This window comes from Sinocyclocheilus rhinocerous, unplaced genomic scaffold (genome assembly GCF_001515625.1).
Source record: "Sinocyclocheilus rhinocerous isolate Xijiao unplaced genomic scaffold, SAMN03320098_v1.1 scaffold1054, whole genome shotgun sequence".
NCBI classification, from domain to species: domain Eukaryota; kingdom Metazoa; phylum Chordata; class Actinopteri; order Cypriniformes; family Cyprinidae; genus Sinocyclocheilus; species Sinocyclocheilus rhinocerous.
In genome coordinates, this window is record NW_015654511.1 from 118,095 (window position 1) to 131,233 (window position 13,139).

Consider the following 13,139-nt stretch of genomic DNA (forward strand, 5'->3'; position numbering starts at 1 on the left):
TACTTGTAATTAGAGTATATTACATTTTAAAATACTCAGATTACAGTTACTTTTTATGGATTACATGATTAGCCTACATGTATTTCGTAATGTTAATATAAAAAAGGGGATATATTTTCTTTTTGCTTTTTATTTTTATATGTATGATATATGTTAAATGGTGAGTTTAAAACAAGTTAGATAAAAAGTAATCTAAAAAGTAGTCAAAATACATTACCTAAAATGAGTGACCAAGATTACGTTACTACCGTTTTCAATTTCATGTAATCTGTAATGGACTACAATTGGTAAGTAATCTACCCAGCACAGTAAATTAAAACTAGTTTTGGAGAGTGGTTTACTCAATTCCCTTACCTGTCCGACAAAAATAGGAGCAACTATGGCATCACGTCTCATTTTCTCCATCAAATCTTCCTTTGCAATTTTTTTGTCTTCGCGCACTCTGGACCTTTTCAGCTCCTTCAACTGTACAGGTTGATTCTCCCATTGTTTACTCTAGTAAAAGCACAATGTGTGTGTTTTTTTTGTTTTTTTTTGCTCTTTGCATGACCAAACAACACAATGCTACTAATGTCTCTTCAGAAGCGCATTCAATGAAACAGCGTTCGTCTCGTGATTTCAAAATGACAATATTCAGTCAGATGACCCTTTACAAAAGCAATATATTTCTTAATGTGTAAAACTTTAATTAGTACTGAACTACTGAAAGCACCTGCAATTTCCACGACTTTATCATTCATTCATTACTGCTGCATAAGCATTTTAAAATCAACTTTACAAAGAGCAATTTTAACCAAAGAAATATTCTGCATATGTGGGTACACCATACTTGAATTGCTCTTAAAAACACTTTAAAAAAACTTTTTTTTTTTTAAAAAACACCATTTAAAGGGGTCATATGATGCGATTTCAAGTTTTCCTTTCTCTTTGGAGTGTTACAAGCTCTTGGTGCATTTGCTATTGACTGTTCAAATGCGGAGCTTTGCACAGCGCAGAGTAACGCGTCGTGTGTGTGTGTGAGAGAGAGGGGAACAGGGTCACATCACAGGAGAGTGAACTGTCTGTCAGAAATCATAACACGTCAGCTGTCTTAACCGCGGCTTGTGTACTGCATCATCACTGTGTCTGTCACGCGACTCTGTTGCCCTTTCGGGCTTGAACTGATGGTAAAACTAACGACATTAACCGTCTTTGAAAGCTGACGCTCGCGATTATGGTAAGGGGCGTTGCATTTCCGACACGTACATGTGGTGTTCGGCCAATCACAATGCACTGGGTCAGCTGGCCAATCAGAGCAGACTGCACTTGTCAAAAGTGTAGTTTAAAATGAATTTTTCTTCCCCCAGACAAGACACACCCATGCTTCAAAATAGTACATAGAGTTTATTTTGTTCTCTCAACAGAGTTGTTAAAATATGTTGTCATTCTTGATGAAGTGCAACAGTAGAAGGCAAACAGGATTCTTTACATGCTAGATAGTCATTCACACACAACCATGATTTGACTTGGCATCAATTCCAAATAAAATCATACTTGCACTTGACCTGAAAGCGGGTGCTAGCAATACACAGGATTGCCCAAGCAGTAAAAACACGTTCCTTTAAGAAACAGGGAGAGAACGCTAAAACCAAATGCTAGGTTTCTCCTTTCCCCAATTCAAGTAGTTTTGTTTTTCTACAACAAATTCAAGTTCAATCTCAGAAATAAAAGGAAGAGTCCAGATAAAGAAGAATAATCACACTCCTGGGTCCTGGAGTGAGGGATGAAGACAGAGAACAGGGAAGCCGTCTGTGTTGTTAACCAGGGTGACTTGCATCAGCAGTGAATGACGTGGGAGCTGCCTCACTGACGTGGTCCTGCGTAACGCCCCTCGCTAGGTCCTGCGCCTCGACCGGCTCCAAAACTGGGTTTTTGAGCCATGCCTCCACGGGCGGGCGGTCCCCTTGACCCGCCTACCCTGTCGCGTGGTCCCCCCGGGCCTCTGGGGCGGATGTCCCGCCTGTCACCTTCACGGGCCGAGCGGGTCTTCTTTTCCTCTACATTCAGCCGAACGTCTCCTCGCAGTTTAACAGGCTACGGAATAAAAAATTTTAAAAAAAAAAAAGGTAATTCTGATGATCCTGCATTAGTCAAAACATCCTGTTTGGCACAACATCTGAAAGTCATGCATACCCGATTGCTGAGGATCTTCTGCACGGGCTCAGCATCATCAAATACCACGAATCCAAAGTTAGGCAGCTTTCCGCCACTGTTGATTCTCAGCTCAAGAACAGTGCCGTACTCTGTGCAAGAGAAATAAGCAGGCAAGTCAATGCAGGAGGAGCTGATCTACATTTTAAATTCAGTGGGCCTCATTTATCAATCTAACGTAGAAACGAGGGCAGATCTGTGCGCACAAATCAACTTATGACAGAGTTCACGTGTGATTCATGAAACATTCGTATGCCGCCAATCTCATTGTACGAATGATCGCACGTTGATAAATGTGGTGGCAGAAAACAATTGTCATTTGAATATCACGCCCCTAAAAACACCCCGGTTTTGAAGCCTCGCCCCTAGTTTACAACACAGAAACAAAACCCGGCCAAAAAGAGGAAGTAATCTCATGAAAGAGAAATTGATCTTACTCCAAAAACACCCGTTAACCTTGTAATTGCAAACAGAGAACAGGGAAGCCGTCTGTGTTGTTAACCAGGGTGACTTGCATCAGCAGTGAATGACGTGGGAGCTGCCTCACTGACGTGGTCCTGCGTAACGCCCCTCGCTAGGTCCTGCGCCTCGACCGGCTCCAAAACTGGGTTTTTGAGCCATGCCTCCACGGGCGGGCGGTCCCCTTGACCCGCCTACCCTGTCGCGTGGTCCCCCCGGGCCTCTGGGGCGGATGTCCCGCCTGTCACCTTCACGGGCCGAGCGGGTCTTCTTTTCCTCTACATTCAGCCGAACGTCTCCTCGCAGTTTAACAGGCTACGGAATAAAAAATTTTAAAAAAAAAAAAGGTAATTCTGATGATCCTGCATTAGTCAAAACATCCTGTTTGGCACAACATCTGAAAGTCATGCATACCCGATTGCTGAGGATCTTCTGCACGGGCTCAGCATCATCAAATACCACGAATCCAAAGTTAGGCAGCTTTCCGCCACTGTTGATTCTCAGCTCAAGAACAGTGCCGTACTCTGTGCAAGAGAAATAAGCAGGCAAGTCAATGCAGGAGGAGCTGATCTACATTTTAAATTCAGTGGGCCTCATTTATCAATCTAACGTAGAAACGAGGGCAGATCTGTGCGCACAAATCAACTTATGACAGAGTTCACGTGTGATTCATGAAATATTTGTATGCCGCCAATCTCACAGCCTAAACACGGCTTTATACTTCACTCATGTTCTAATATCAGTGTAAAATCCTTCACATGTGCAAAAATGTTTGTTTGGGCGCTGCACGCTGATTTTACAGCGGACCTTTTAAAATAAACAGTGTAACTTATGTTTGGTTGACTGCATTTTAGTTTGATGATGATTGGCTGAAATGTCAGGCAACGGTAGAACTAATGTTGTTTGCGTGTGCGTGAAGCGCCTGTGTGATCAGATGGATTAAATCAAATAAAGATATAAAAGAAATAAAATGCATTAAGAGTGTCACAAAAACGAGCGTAGCCTATAGGCCTACTTGTTGCACAGTTTTTTTTTCCTTTTGTTTGTCTGTTAATTATATTATAGCCTAGGAAAATAAGTAGTTATAAAATTATATATTAAACTATAAAATAAAACAAAAATTAGGCTATAGTGACAAACAGCATACAAATGTGAAGCAAAACTGAAACTGCATTGGGCTCACGAGCCTGTCTCATACCACAAGAATCCAAATGTTTCCATTTTTGCCATATTTGTAACATTTGTTTGCATAACTATTATTCATTATGTAGCCTAAACATGGCTTTATACTTCACTCATGTTCTAATATCCGTGTAAAATCCTTCACATGTGCAAAAATGTTTGTTTGGGCACTGCACGCTGATTTTACAGTGGGCCTTTTAAAATAAACAGTGTAACTTATGTTTGGTTGACTGCATTTTAGTTTGATGATGATTGGCTGAAATGTCAGGCAACGGTAGAACTAATGTTGTTTGCGTGTGCGTGAAGCGCCTGTGTGATCAGATGGATTAAATCAAATAAAGATATAAAAGAAATAAAATGCATTAAGAGTGTCACAAAAACGAGCGTAGCCTATAGGCCTACTTGTTGCACAGTTTTTTTTTCCTTTTGTTTATCTGTTAATTATATTATAGCCTAGGCCTATTATATACTTTTTATTTTATAGACTTAAATTAGTTTTCTCCTTTCACAGAAGCACTGCAGGTGCATGATGCGATGATTGAATCCTCATGGTCTTGTTTACGCTGCTATTCGCGCATATAAAGCTAAAGCCTATTGATAAATTCCAAGTTTTGCATTGAAATGACCGTACGGCCAATTTTCTGTCGTACGCTCGTTTCCTAAATGAGGCCCAGTACGAGTTGAAAAATGATGCTTGTGTCACTTACGTTCAAAGAACTCCTTGAGCTCGTTCTTATCCACATCGTGAGGTACGTTTCCAACAAAGAGTTGGTGGCTGTCGGGATACCGGACCGTTCGCCGCACCTCTGGTTCCCCACTCTCACCCTCCCGCACTGCTAACCAGAGATTAAACATTAGATAAATGACACTGCCATCTGCATATGATGCATGTTCTTTCAGGCTGCTAGTGGACCAGCCATGATTTGTGCTTTTAATTTAACTTTCAATTTTGTGCGAGATGCTATTTATATGCAGACATGAGGTTCATTAAAATGCTCAGGCTGCCTTTAGCAGTTTTGCCAGAGCCAATAAGATTTTGATGGATTGCAAAATCAGCTATTCAGGTCTTTCGCAAAAATTAAAAAATGCATCAAAATGTTCACATGCACCCATACTAGATTGATTACACTTTTGCACACCTCCTGGTCTTGCTGTTCTGTTGGCTGGAGAGGGTCCTGGTCTTTGATCGCGTGGTCTCTGGTCTCTCTGGGGTCTCTGTGCTGTGGTCTGTGTTTCTGCTTTCACCTCGACACGCGGCTGTGGATCACAAAAATACAGCTAATCACCTAGTGCAATAAAACTATATAGTGGTTTCATGCTAAATAAATAAAAAATAAAAAAAATCTACAACCTATTATAGTTGTACAAAAAACCCACTAGAATCTACAGCAAGTTTTAAAATGTAGAGGCATTCGTTTATAGAAAAGCAAAATAGCCTAATGGTAAGTAGTAGAAATTTGGGGTCTGATTCCATCGATTGAAAAATACTTTTACCCACAGTAGTTCATTTCATACAGTTTGTTCAGACACTGATCCCATTGATTTTGCCATTTGCTGATGACTTAAGATATTGCAGTTTTAAGAACAGATGGTCATAGGAGTTGTATAAAAGAAAAAAGAAAATCCAAACAATAAACATTGAATATTAAAAGTTACAAGATTTTAAATTGACAAAATTATTCTTAAGAGACCTTAAAATCGTCATCTACTTGCATTAAAAGCAGAGCAGTCCATAAAAATACTTAATATAACGTAAAAGAAAATGCAACTTCCCAGTCTAATAGCCAGGATAAGCTTAAAACAATATTCCTTGAGAGTGAAAGAGTTGGTTGTGAACATCTACCGAGTGGGGGAATCTTAAGCTGTCTGGCAAGAGCTGCCACTGACCGGTCATATGACCAGTCACTGGCTGGTGACAGCTGGCAGTCTGATTCTGGCAGGTCACGTGACCCGTCAGTCCACCTTGCCAAGTTTCAGCAACCATTGATTTTTGGCAGATTTTCTGTTGCGTCTTCCTCCCTCTCTAGCTCTGGCGAACTACATTAATTTATCATTGTGCATCTGTTGATATTCTTTTACATGATTGATGTTATCCCAATTAAAGCACTCAAATGACCATGATCCTGACTGGTTGGTTACTGCCCCTGGTAATGACCAGTGAATCAGTCAGCCGCAAGAGCGCTCAGAGTTTAACGTGTACCCTACCACTCTCTCTGCAAGGAAATATAATATTGTAGGCTTATGAATGTTTTCTTATTGGTCTATTCTTTAACATGTTCGGCATTTTAGGGAGGTTTATCCCAAATAAAGTGCTCAAATGGCGGTGATCCCGACTTGTGGGTTACTGCCGCTTCTGTGCAGCCAGCCACTTTCAGCTCCAAATTCAACGTGTTGCATATCACTCCATAAAACGTTGATCATGTAAAAAAGTCATATGAACAGATGTACAAAAAAAAACAAAAAAACAAACACTTTACAATAAGGTTCATTAGTTAACATGAACTAAGCATGAACAATACTTCTACAGCATTTATTAATGTTAGCTAATGTTAATTTCAACATTTACTAATGCATTAAAATCAAAAGTTGTGCTTGTTAACATTAATGCATTGTGAATTAAACTAACAATGAACTGTATTTTCATTAAAGATTCATAAATTGTAATAAATGTATTATTCATTGTTTGTTGTTTGTAGCTAATGCATCAACTAACATTAATGTTAACTTACTGTAAAGTGTTACCAAAATAATATTATTCCCGGAGCTAGAGTGGAAGGAGGGCAAAACACAAAGTCTGCCATAAATCAATGGTTCCTGACACTTGCAAAGGAAGTGGACTACCAGCCGCCAGGCAGCCAACCAGAATCAGACTTCCAGGTGCCACCAACCACTGGCAGGTCAGGTGACTTGCCAGTGGCTGGTGCTGCCAGCTAGTTAGAGATTGAACCCCTACTGCATCTACCTGCGCAGATGGGACTCGGACAACATGTGGAGGGACTCCTGTGGCGGGGACCACTCCTCCTGGTGGGAGATTCTTGCTAGTGACTGAAGCCCAAGACGACGGCTGAAAATTAAAAGCATTTGACTTCACAGGTGATCTCATTTATCCGGTTTGTGATGACTGTACATCTTCACAAATACAGGTCTGTTGACACGAGAGGGACCCAACAGACAGTAATGAATGAGGGTGGTCTTACCCGGTTGTCCTCTGGCATGGTGGGTGCCGTGTCAGCAGGTGTGGGCGAAGGGGGAGATCTCTGAATCTTTTCCTCAATGTGAACCTCAGGCTCGCTGACAGGCTCCGGTTTCAGCTCCACAGCTGCTGGCTCAGGCTCCACCTCTGCTTCTGGCTCAGGCTGGGGCTCTGGGGTTACAGACACCTCTTCTTGTGGCCCCTCAGGCTCCACGCTATAAACGCACAAACTTGTATGAAACTTGCAAACTGTCACCCCGCTTTCTTGAGGGCATCATATCGAATAGCGACTTTGACTTCTAACAGAAAACCTGACAAACTACAGGTTACTGAAATGTTCCTTATGTAATGACTGATGAAATATAAAATATGTATGGTTTGTTTTGACCTACAACACACCTGCATAGTTTGCATCCTGCCTTACTCAAATGACTACCAAACAACTAGATTTAATGAGCCGCAAAAATGAATGCTAGTTACCAAGGCGACTGTTCGTAGTACCCAGCAGACTCCTCCTGGACCACTTCAGGCGAATGCACCCGCTCCAGCTCCTCCACATCCTCCTCAGACTCTGTGAACAACAGGAGATAAATGAAGTCATCTACTCACAGCAAGAGCAACTGGGAGACAGATTACTCTGAAGATCCCTGAAATACACCAATAATATCAGCTGCTCACCCTCAGGAGGTTCTGAGTCCGAGTCCCCAAACACTTCATCCTGGTACCGGAAGATATCGTTGTGTACGTAGAACTTGTTTGCAACTGTTCCCTAAAAGATTACAGCAATATAAAAACAATGAATAATTATCTGAAAGGAAACATTTTTTATTAGTGTAAAGGACAAATGTACTTATTTGGCTCTCTTTTTAGCCAGAAATTACTGCATTTTATGAGCTACTTCTTGCACTAATCAAATACTAAACGTCAGAACAAACTGATGCTTCCATAACACACAAAATCCTAGAAAATATGGATATTAAAAACCAACTTAAAAGGTTTAAAGCCGAGGTTACCACACTTTTCAGCCACCAAATGTCTATGACCTTTTTAGACATCTGAGAATACTAGTCAGGGATTATTAATTATTTTAACCCAAACAGATGCTAATAAAATCACCCAGATCAATATGAACAAGCTCAATTGAGTCAATGAATGGAGAAGACTCAATGTGGAAATGGGGAGCGCACAAACTGGACACTACAGCTTGCAAGGAAGCTTTACTCCACACAGGATCAATATCTAGCCAATGATTTTTTCAAGTCCACATGAAATCACAATCGATCCCATTTACTTTGTTAGAGCATATTACTAGTCTTGAGTGAACAATTTATCTGTTAATTGAAAGAAAACATTTGTCTTTGTAAAATTAGTTTCCCCTCTGGAATGGCATTCCTTCAGCTGACGTCAATTTGACGGCTTGGGCAGGACATCCTTAAATAAGTCTAAAGCTATAGGTGACGAAGGGGTGCCCAGTTTTCTTTATTTTTCTCATTCACTATTCAGTTTCTCTCTGAAATACATCACAATCCTGAAGTTGGTTGTAATTTCCAGTTAATGCAGACTTTCAAAAATCTTTGATATTTCCATGACTGCGAGTATCGTTTCCATTAAAACCTACAATGATGCCCATCAACTCACTTTGCAGGTCTTTGGAATTCAGGCTTTGCTCTGTGCAACCTCTGCATTGGCATACGTTCAAAAACAACAGTTTAATTCACCCGAGGTCATGTTAACAATCGGAACTGATAACACATTTATGAAGAAATGTTCATACCTCAGGTGCCAGAACAAATGTCTGCATGAACTTCCTCATGGGCTGCATGTTATTGGAGTCCGAGTCCCCAAACACTTCATCCTGGTACCGGAAGATATCGTTGTGTACGTAGAACTTGTTTGCAACTGTTCCCTAAAAGATTACAGCAATATAAAAACAATGAATAATTATCTGAAAGGAAACATTTTTTATTAGTGTAAAGGACAAATGTACTTATTTGGCTCTCTTTTTAGCCAGAAATTACTGCATTTTATGAGCTACTTCTTGCACTAATCAAATACTAAACGTCAGAACAAACTGATGCTTCCATAACACACAAAATCCTAGAAAATATGGATATTAAAAACCAACTTAAAAGGTTTAAAGCCGAGGTTACCACACTTTTCAGCCACCAAATGTCTATGACCTTTTTAGACATCTGAGAATACTAGTCAGGGATTATTAATTATTTTAACCCAAACAGATGCTAATAAAATCACCCAGATCAATATGAACAAGCTCAATTGAGTCAATGAATGGAGAAGACTCAATGTGGAAATGGGGAGCGCACAAACTGGACACTACAGCTTGCAAGGAAGCTTTACTCCACACAGGATCAATATCTAGCCAATGATTTTTTCAAGTCCACATGAAATCACAATCGATCCCATTTACTTTGTTAGAGCATATTACTAGTCTTGAGTGAACAATTTATCTGTTAATTGAAAGAAAACATTTGTCTTTGTAAAATTAGTTTCCCCTCTGGAATGGCATTCCTTCAGCTGACGTCAATTTGACGGCTTGGGCAGGACATCCTTAAATAAGTCTAAAGCTATAGGTGACGAAGGGGTGCCCAGTTTTCTTTATTTTTCTCATTCACTATTCAGTTTCTCTCTGAAATACATCACAATCCTGAAGTTGGTTGTAATTTCCAGTTAATGCAGACTTTCAAAAATCTTTGATATTTCCATGACTGCGAGTATCGTTTCCATTAAAACCTACAATGATGCCCATCAACTCACTTTGCAGGTCTTTGGAATTCAGGCTTTGCTCTGTGCAACCTCTGCATTGGCATACGTTCAAAAACAACAGTTTAATTCACCCGAGGTCATGTTAACAATCGGAACTGATAACACATTTATGAAGAAATGTTCATACCTCAGGTGCCAGAACAAATGTCTGCATGAACTTCCTCATGGGCTGCATGTTATTGGACAGCTCCCCCAACACTTGCACCACCACTCCCTCGTTCAGAGTGGCGTGAGCATCAACATGCCTTATCTTAGTGTGACAATCACGGAAGCTCAGAGCCATCACCTTCTTATGGATTTCCTGTTCAGAAAAAAATATTGCATTTAGCTACTGCACCGAATCAAAAACAGCAATAAAAATTCACAACACTTGTATTAAAACTCACAGACTGCCCATAGACTGCTTCAATTGGTTTGCCACTATTGTCCAGACCACCGTGTACATAAGACGAGTTCTTGCCATAAAACCTGAAAGACAAAAGAAATGTTTAGCTGTACTGCAGTAAGTACTACACGCAAGGGATTTCTGCAAACTCACTTGTGTCAAAAAGCTGAATACGAAGCAAATTCTGACCTGTGCAGGTAGTCAGGAGCCTGGTTCAGCAGGGTGTAATACTGTCGGACAAACTCTCGCCCGACAAGCTGGGCACTTGGCTTCTCCATCACCATTTCTTTGGTCAACTGGTTTCAACTAAAACAAAATGACTCCTTAAAATCTCCTCTAAAGAAGAAAGTTGCCTCTTTTTTTTTATACCCTCATAATGTTCCAAACCCATATGACTTTCCCTGAGGAACACAAAGGGAACTGTCAGGAACCTCTCCTTTTGTGTTCCTCAAGAAAAGTAATTTGGGTTTGAACATGATAGGTATGACCATTCACATTCCTGGTTTAACTTTTTTTTTTCTCAAACTTCAGCTGCTATCGAGGTAAACTACATGTGGTGAGGGAAAACCAAGACAGAGCGTTCAAGTGAAACTGAAACGAATCCCTTTGTTAAGCCCATTAAGATCGAAACGCAACGAGGCCGTTTAATGTCGATTCCGTTTCTATAGAAAGGAAATAATGTCACACCCTATAAGAACAACATCTAAATCCTCGCAGATCGGCTGATCATCGTGTAGGGTGGTACATTTCTGCCAATGGAAAACTGAGTTTAATCAGATGGATCCATTGCGAAATGGACTGAAGTAGGCCCGAACGCCACACGCCCCGTTATTATCACAAGCCCGGTTCCTTTGTGATCACACCGAGACATATGATGCTATTAAAAAACATATATTTATTGAGGTACGTTCACAATTTAAGCCAAACCATTGGTTTTCTGAAATCGTCATTCATGAATAAGGCACGTGCCCAGGACTTTGACGCATTAGCTCGGATGAGATGATCGTTATCTACAGTAAACGACCACATTATACACGGAAAATGAGTTTAAGTGAACTTAAAGGGGAATACAGCGTAAACGACGCGTCATGTACTTTTTTTTTTAGCGGAGTAAACGCGGGATCTCTCTTTGACGGAAATGTCGGGGAAACGCAGCTAATGTAAAGCTAATCCACAGAGCGTCGACCAACGGAAACCCACCCAGCGGCCTGACGGTGAGATTTAGCCGCTTCAATCCTCGATTAAAGCGTAATATTTATAATCCTTAAGGTTTTATGAGGAAAACCGGCGAAATCGTAGCGTTACATAAAATAAATCCGTCACTTAAAGCACATGGCTATTAGCTGCGTAACCGCTAACCACACTACAACACAAAAATAGGCTGCAAAGAAATGTTTTTTTTTTTTTTAATACAACATATTAAATTAAATAAATAAACTTACCAAGAGGGAATCAGTAATGTGTGTTTGGGTTGAGTTTGAAGTAATTTGAGTGCAGCAGCTCCTGCGCTGGTAGCTGTGATGCTTTTAGCTCAGACACTGGCAGCAGCGCGTGTGGCGAACTGCCGGTTTAACATTAGCTGCTACTAAATCAACGACCCGACTGATAGCAGAACCCGACAGCCAATCAGATCGACGCATTGGATTTACGCATCCTATCAGCATTCGAGCTCTCGCAAAGTCCCCCAAAACAACCAATTAACGTCAACTATACAGACCGCTCGCAACCTATTAAAAACGAGAGTGAAAGGACGGCTCTGAGCAAGGTTGTTAGGCGCGCACGGACGTGAACAATATGGAGAACTGTTACGCAGCAGCTGGTGGTGTTGTTGCTTTGAGCTTTTTTGTTTGCCAAACTAACGCGTTGCCAGGTGATTTTTATGCAGATTAGAAACTGTGCACCACGAACTAGCATTCTAAGTCATGTGAGAAAACATTAAAATGAAGAAAGAGCGTATTTAGGTGATTCTTAGGACGCGTGGGAAGGAAATGTGCAGTGCAGGTCTTATTCACTTCAGAAATCAAAATACATTAAAATAAAGATTTAAAGCAAGGCATTTTTTAAGACCATTAGCTTTTTTGCATTGTCATATTAATTGTATTACAACTAAACATTTACCCCTTTCTTGTTATTAAAATATTAGATAATAATAACAATAATAATAAAGTTCAAAAGCGTTCTAATTACCGCAATTTGAAAATAATTTCAATTTAAGTATAGGCCTGTTTATATATCTTGGTTATATTCGTTTTACAGACTTTAATTTATGCTGATTAGCAAATGTTATGCTATATTCACTTAGCTAACTATAAATCACAGTATGATAATATTGCTTTACTGCAGGTAATGTGGGAGACTTTTTGCAATTTTTAATTGTGTATCATATTTCCACATGAAGCCAAAACAATAAATCGAAATCTTATATCATTATGAAATCCCCAAGATGTTCCCTTTTAAAATCAGAGGAAATGTTCAGATATTGTACTTAAAGGGGTCATATGATGCTGCTAAAAAGAACATTATTTGGTGTATTTGGTGTAATGAAATGTGTTTATGCGGTTTAAGCTTCAAAAAACACATTATTTTCCACATACTGTACATTATTGTTTCTCCTCTATGCCCCGCCTTTCTGAAACGCGTCGATTTTTACAAAGCTCATCGGTCTGAAAAGCGAGGTGTGCTCTGATTGGTCAGCTATCCAGTGCGTTGTGATTGGCCGAATACCTCAAGCGTGAGACGGAAATGTTACGCCCCTACCATACTGTGATGCCCTGTCTGGCCGAAGCGACGAGACAAAAACATGAAAAGCCATTATAAACGAGGAATTTGTTGCATCCAGTGGGGACATAAATACGGATTATAATGACTTATACTGTCTTTTTACGCATTGCGTTGCATCGCGCCGCGTAAACATAAAACCATGGCTGCATTTGTGATCGGAGAAAT

The 13,139-nt window shown here is 40.2% G+C and overlaps 2 protein-coding genes across 4 annotated transcripts; both read right to left on the reverse strand.

Moving 5' to 3' along the window:
• Positions 1-1,363: 1,363 nt before the first annotated feature.
• LOC107717387 (ras GTPase-activating protein-binding protein 1-like) lies at positions 1,364-2,707 on the reverse strand. Its single transcript, XM_016524117.1, has 3 exons — positions 2,693-2,707; positions 2,173-2,328; positions 1,364-2,073 (listed from the first exon to the last, which is right to left on the reverse strand). The coding sequence occupies exons 1-3, from the start codon at positions 2,705-2,707 to the stop codon at positions 1,843-1,845; spliced, it is 402 nt and encodes a 133-aa protein (XP_016379603.1). The 3' UTR covers positions 1,364-1,842.
• Positions 2,667-11,783, reverse strand: LOC107717399 (ras GTPase-activating protein-binding protein 1-like). 3 transcript variants are annotated; one of them, XM_016524130.1, is made up of 13 exons: positions 11,636-11,778; positions 10,383-10,499; positions 10,195-10,276; positions 9,936-10,109; positions 8,799-8,930; positions 7,703-7,793; positions 7,505-7,595; positions 7,029-7,239; positions 6,794-6,895; positions 4,971-5,088; positions 4,539-4,667; positions 3,064-3,173; positions 2,667-2,964 (listed from the first exon to the last, which is right to left on the reverse strand). In XM_016524130.1, the coding sequence occupies exons 2-13, from the start codon at positions 10,475-10,477 to the stop codon at positions 2,734-2,736; spliced, it is 1,566 nt and encodes a 521-aa protein (XP_016379616.1). In that variant the 5' UTR covers positions 10,478-10,499; positions 11,636-11,778; the 3' UTR covers positions 2,667-2,733. The 3 variants fall into 3 exon arrangements, with proteins under 3 accessions (XP_016379616.1, XP_016379617.1, XP_016379618.1); XM_016524131.1 differs by having other exon boundaries at positions 4,539-4,664; positions 11,636-11,776; XM_016524132.1 differs by lacking the exon at positions 6,794-6,895 and having other exon boundaries at positions 11,636-11,783.
• Positions 11,784-13,139: the final 1,356 nt, after the last annotated feature.

What these genes read in the sequence shown, in the direction of transcription:
- LOC107717387 (XM_016524117.1), bottom strand. An exon ending in AGAAGATCCTCAGCAATCGG is followed by an intron (nt 2,074 to 2,172) that starts GTATGCATGACT and finishes TTTATTCCGTAG; the next exon opens with CCTGTTAAACTGCGAGGAGA.
- LOC107717399 (XM_016524130.1), bottom strand. Translation starts at nt 10,477, where the DNA reads ATGGTGATGGAGAAGCCAAGTGCCCAGCTTGTCGGGCGAGAGTTTGTC. An exon ending in GCTCAAGGAGTTCTTTGAAC is followed by an intron (nt 3,174 to 4,538) that starts GTAAGTGACACA and finishes TCTCTTGCACAG; the next exon opens with AGTACGGCACTGTTCTTGAG. An exon ending in AGAAGATCCTCAGCAATCGG is followed by an intron (nt 2,965 to 3,063) that starts GTATGCATGACT and finishes TTTATTCCGTAG; the next exon opens with CCTGTTAAACTGCGAGGAGA.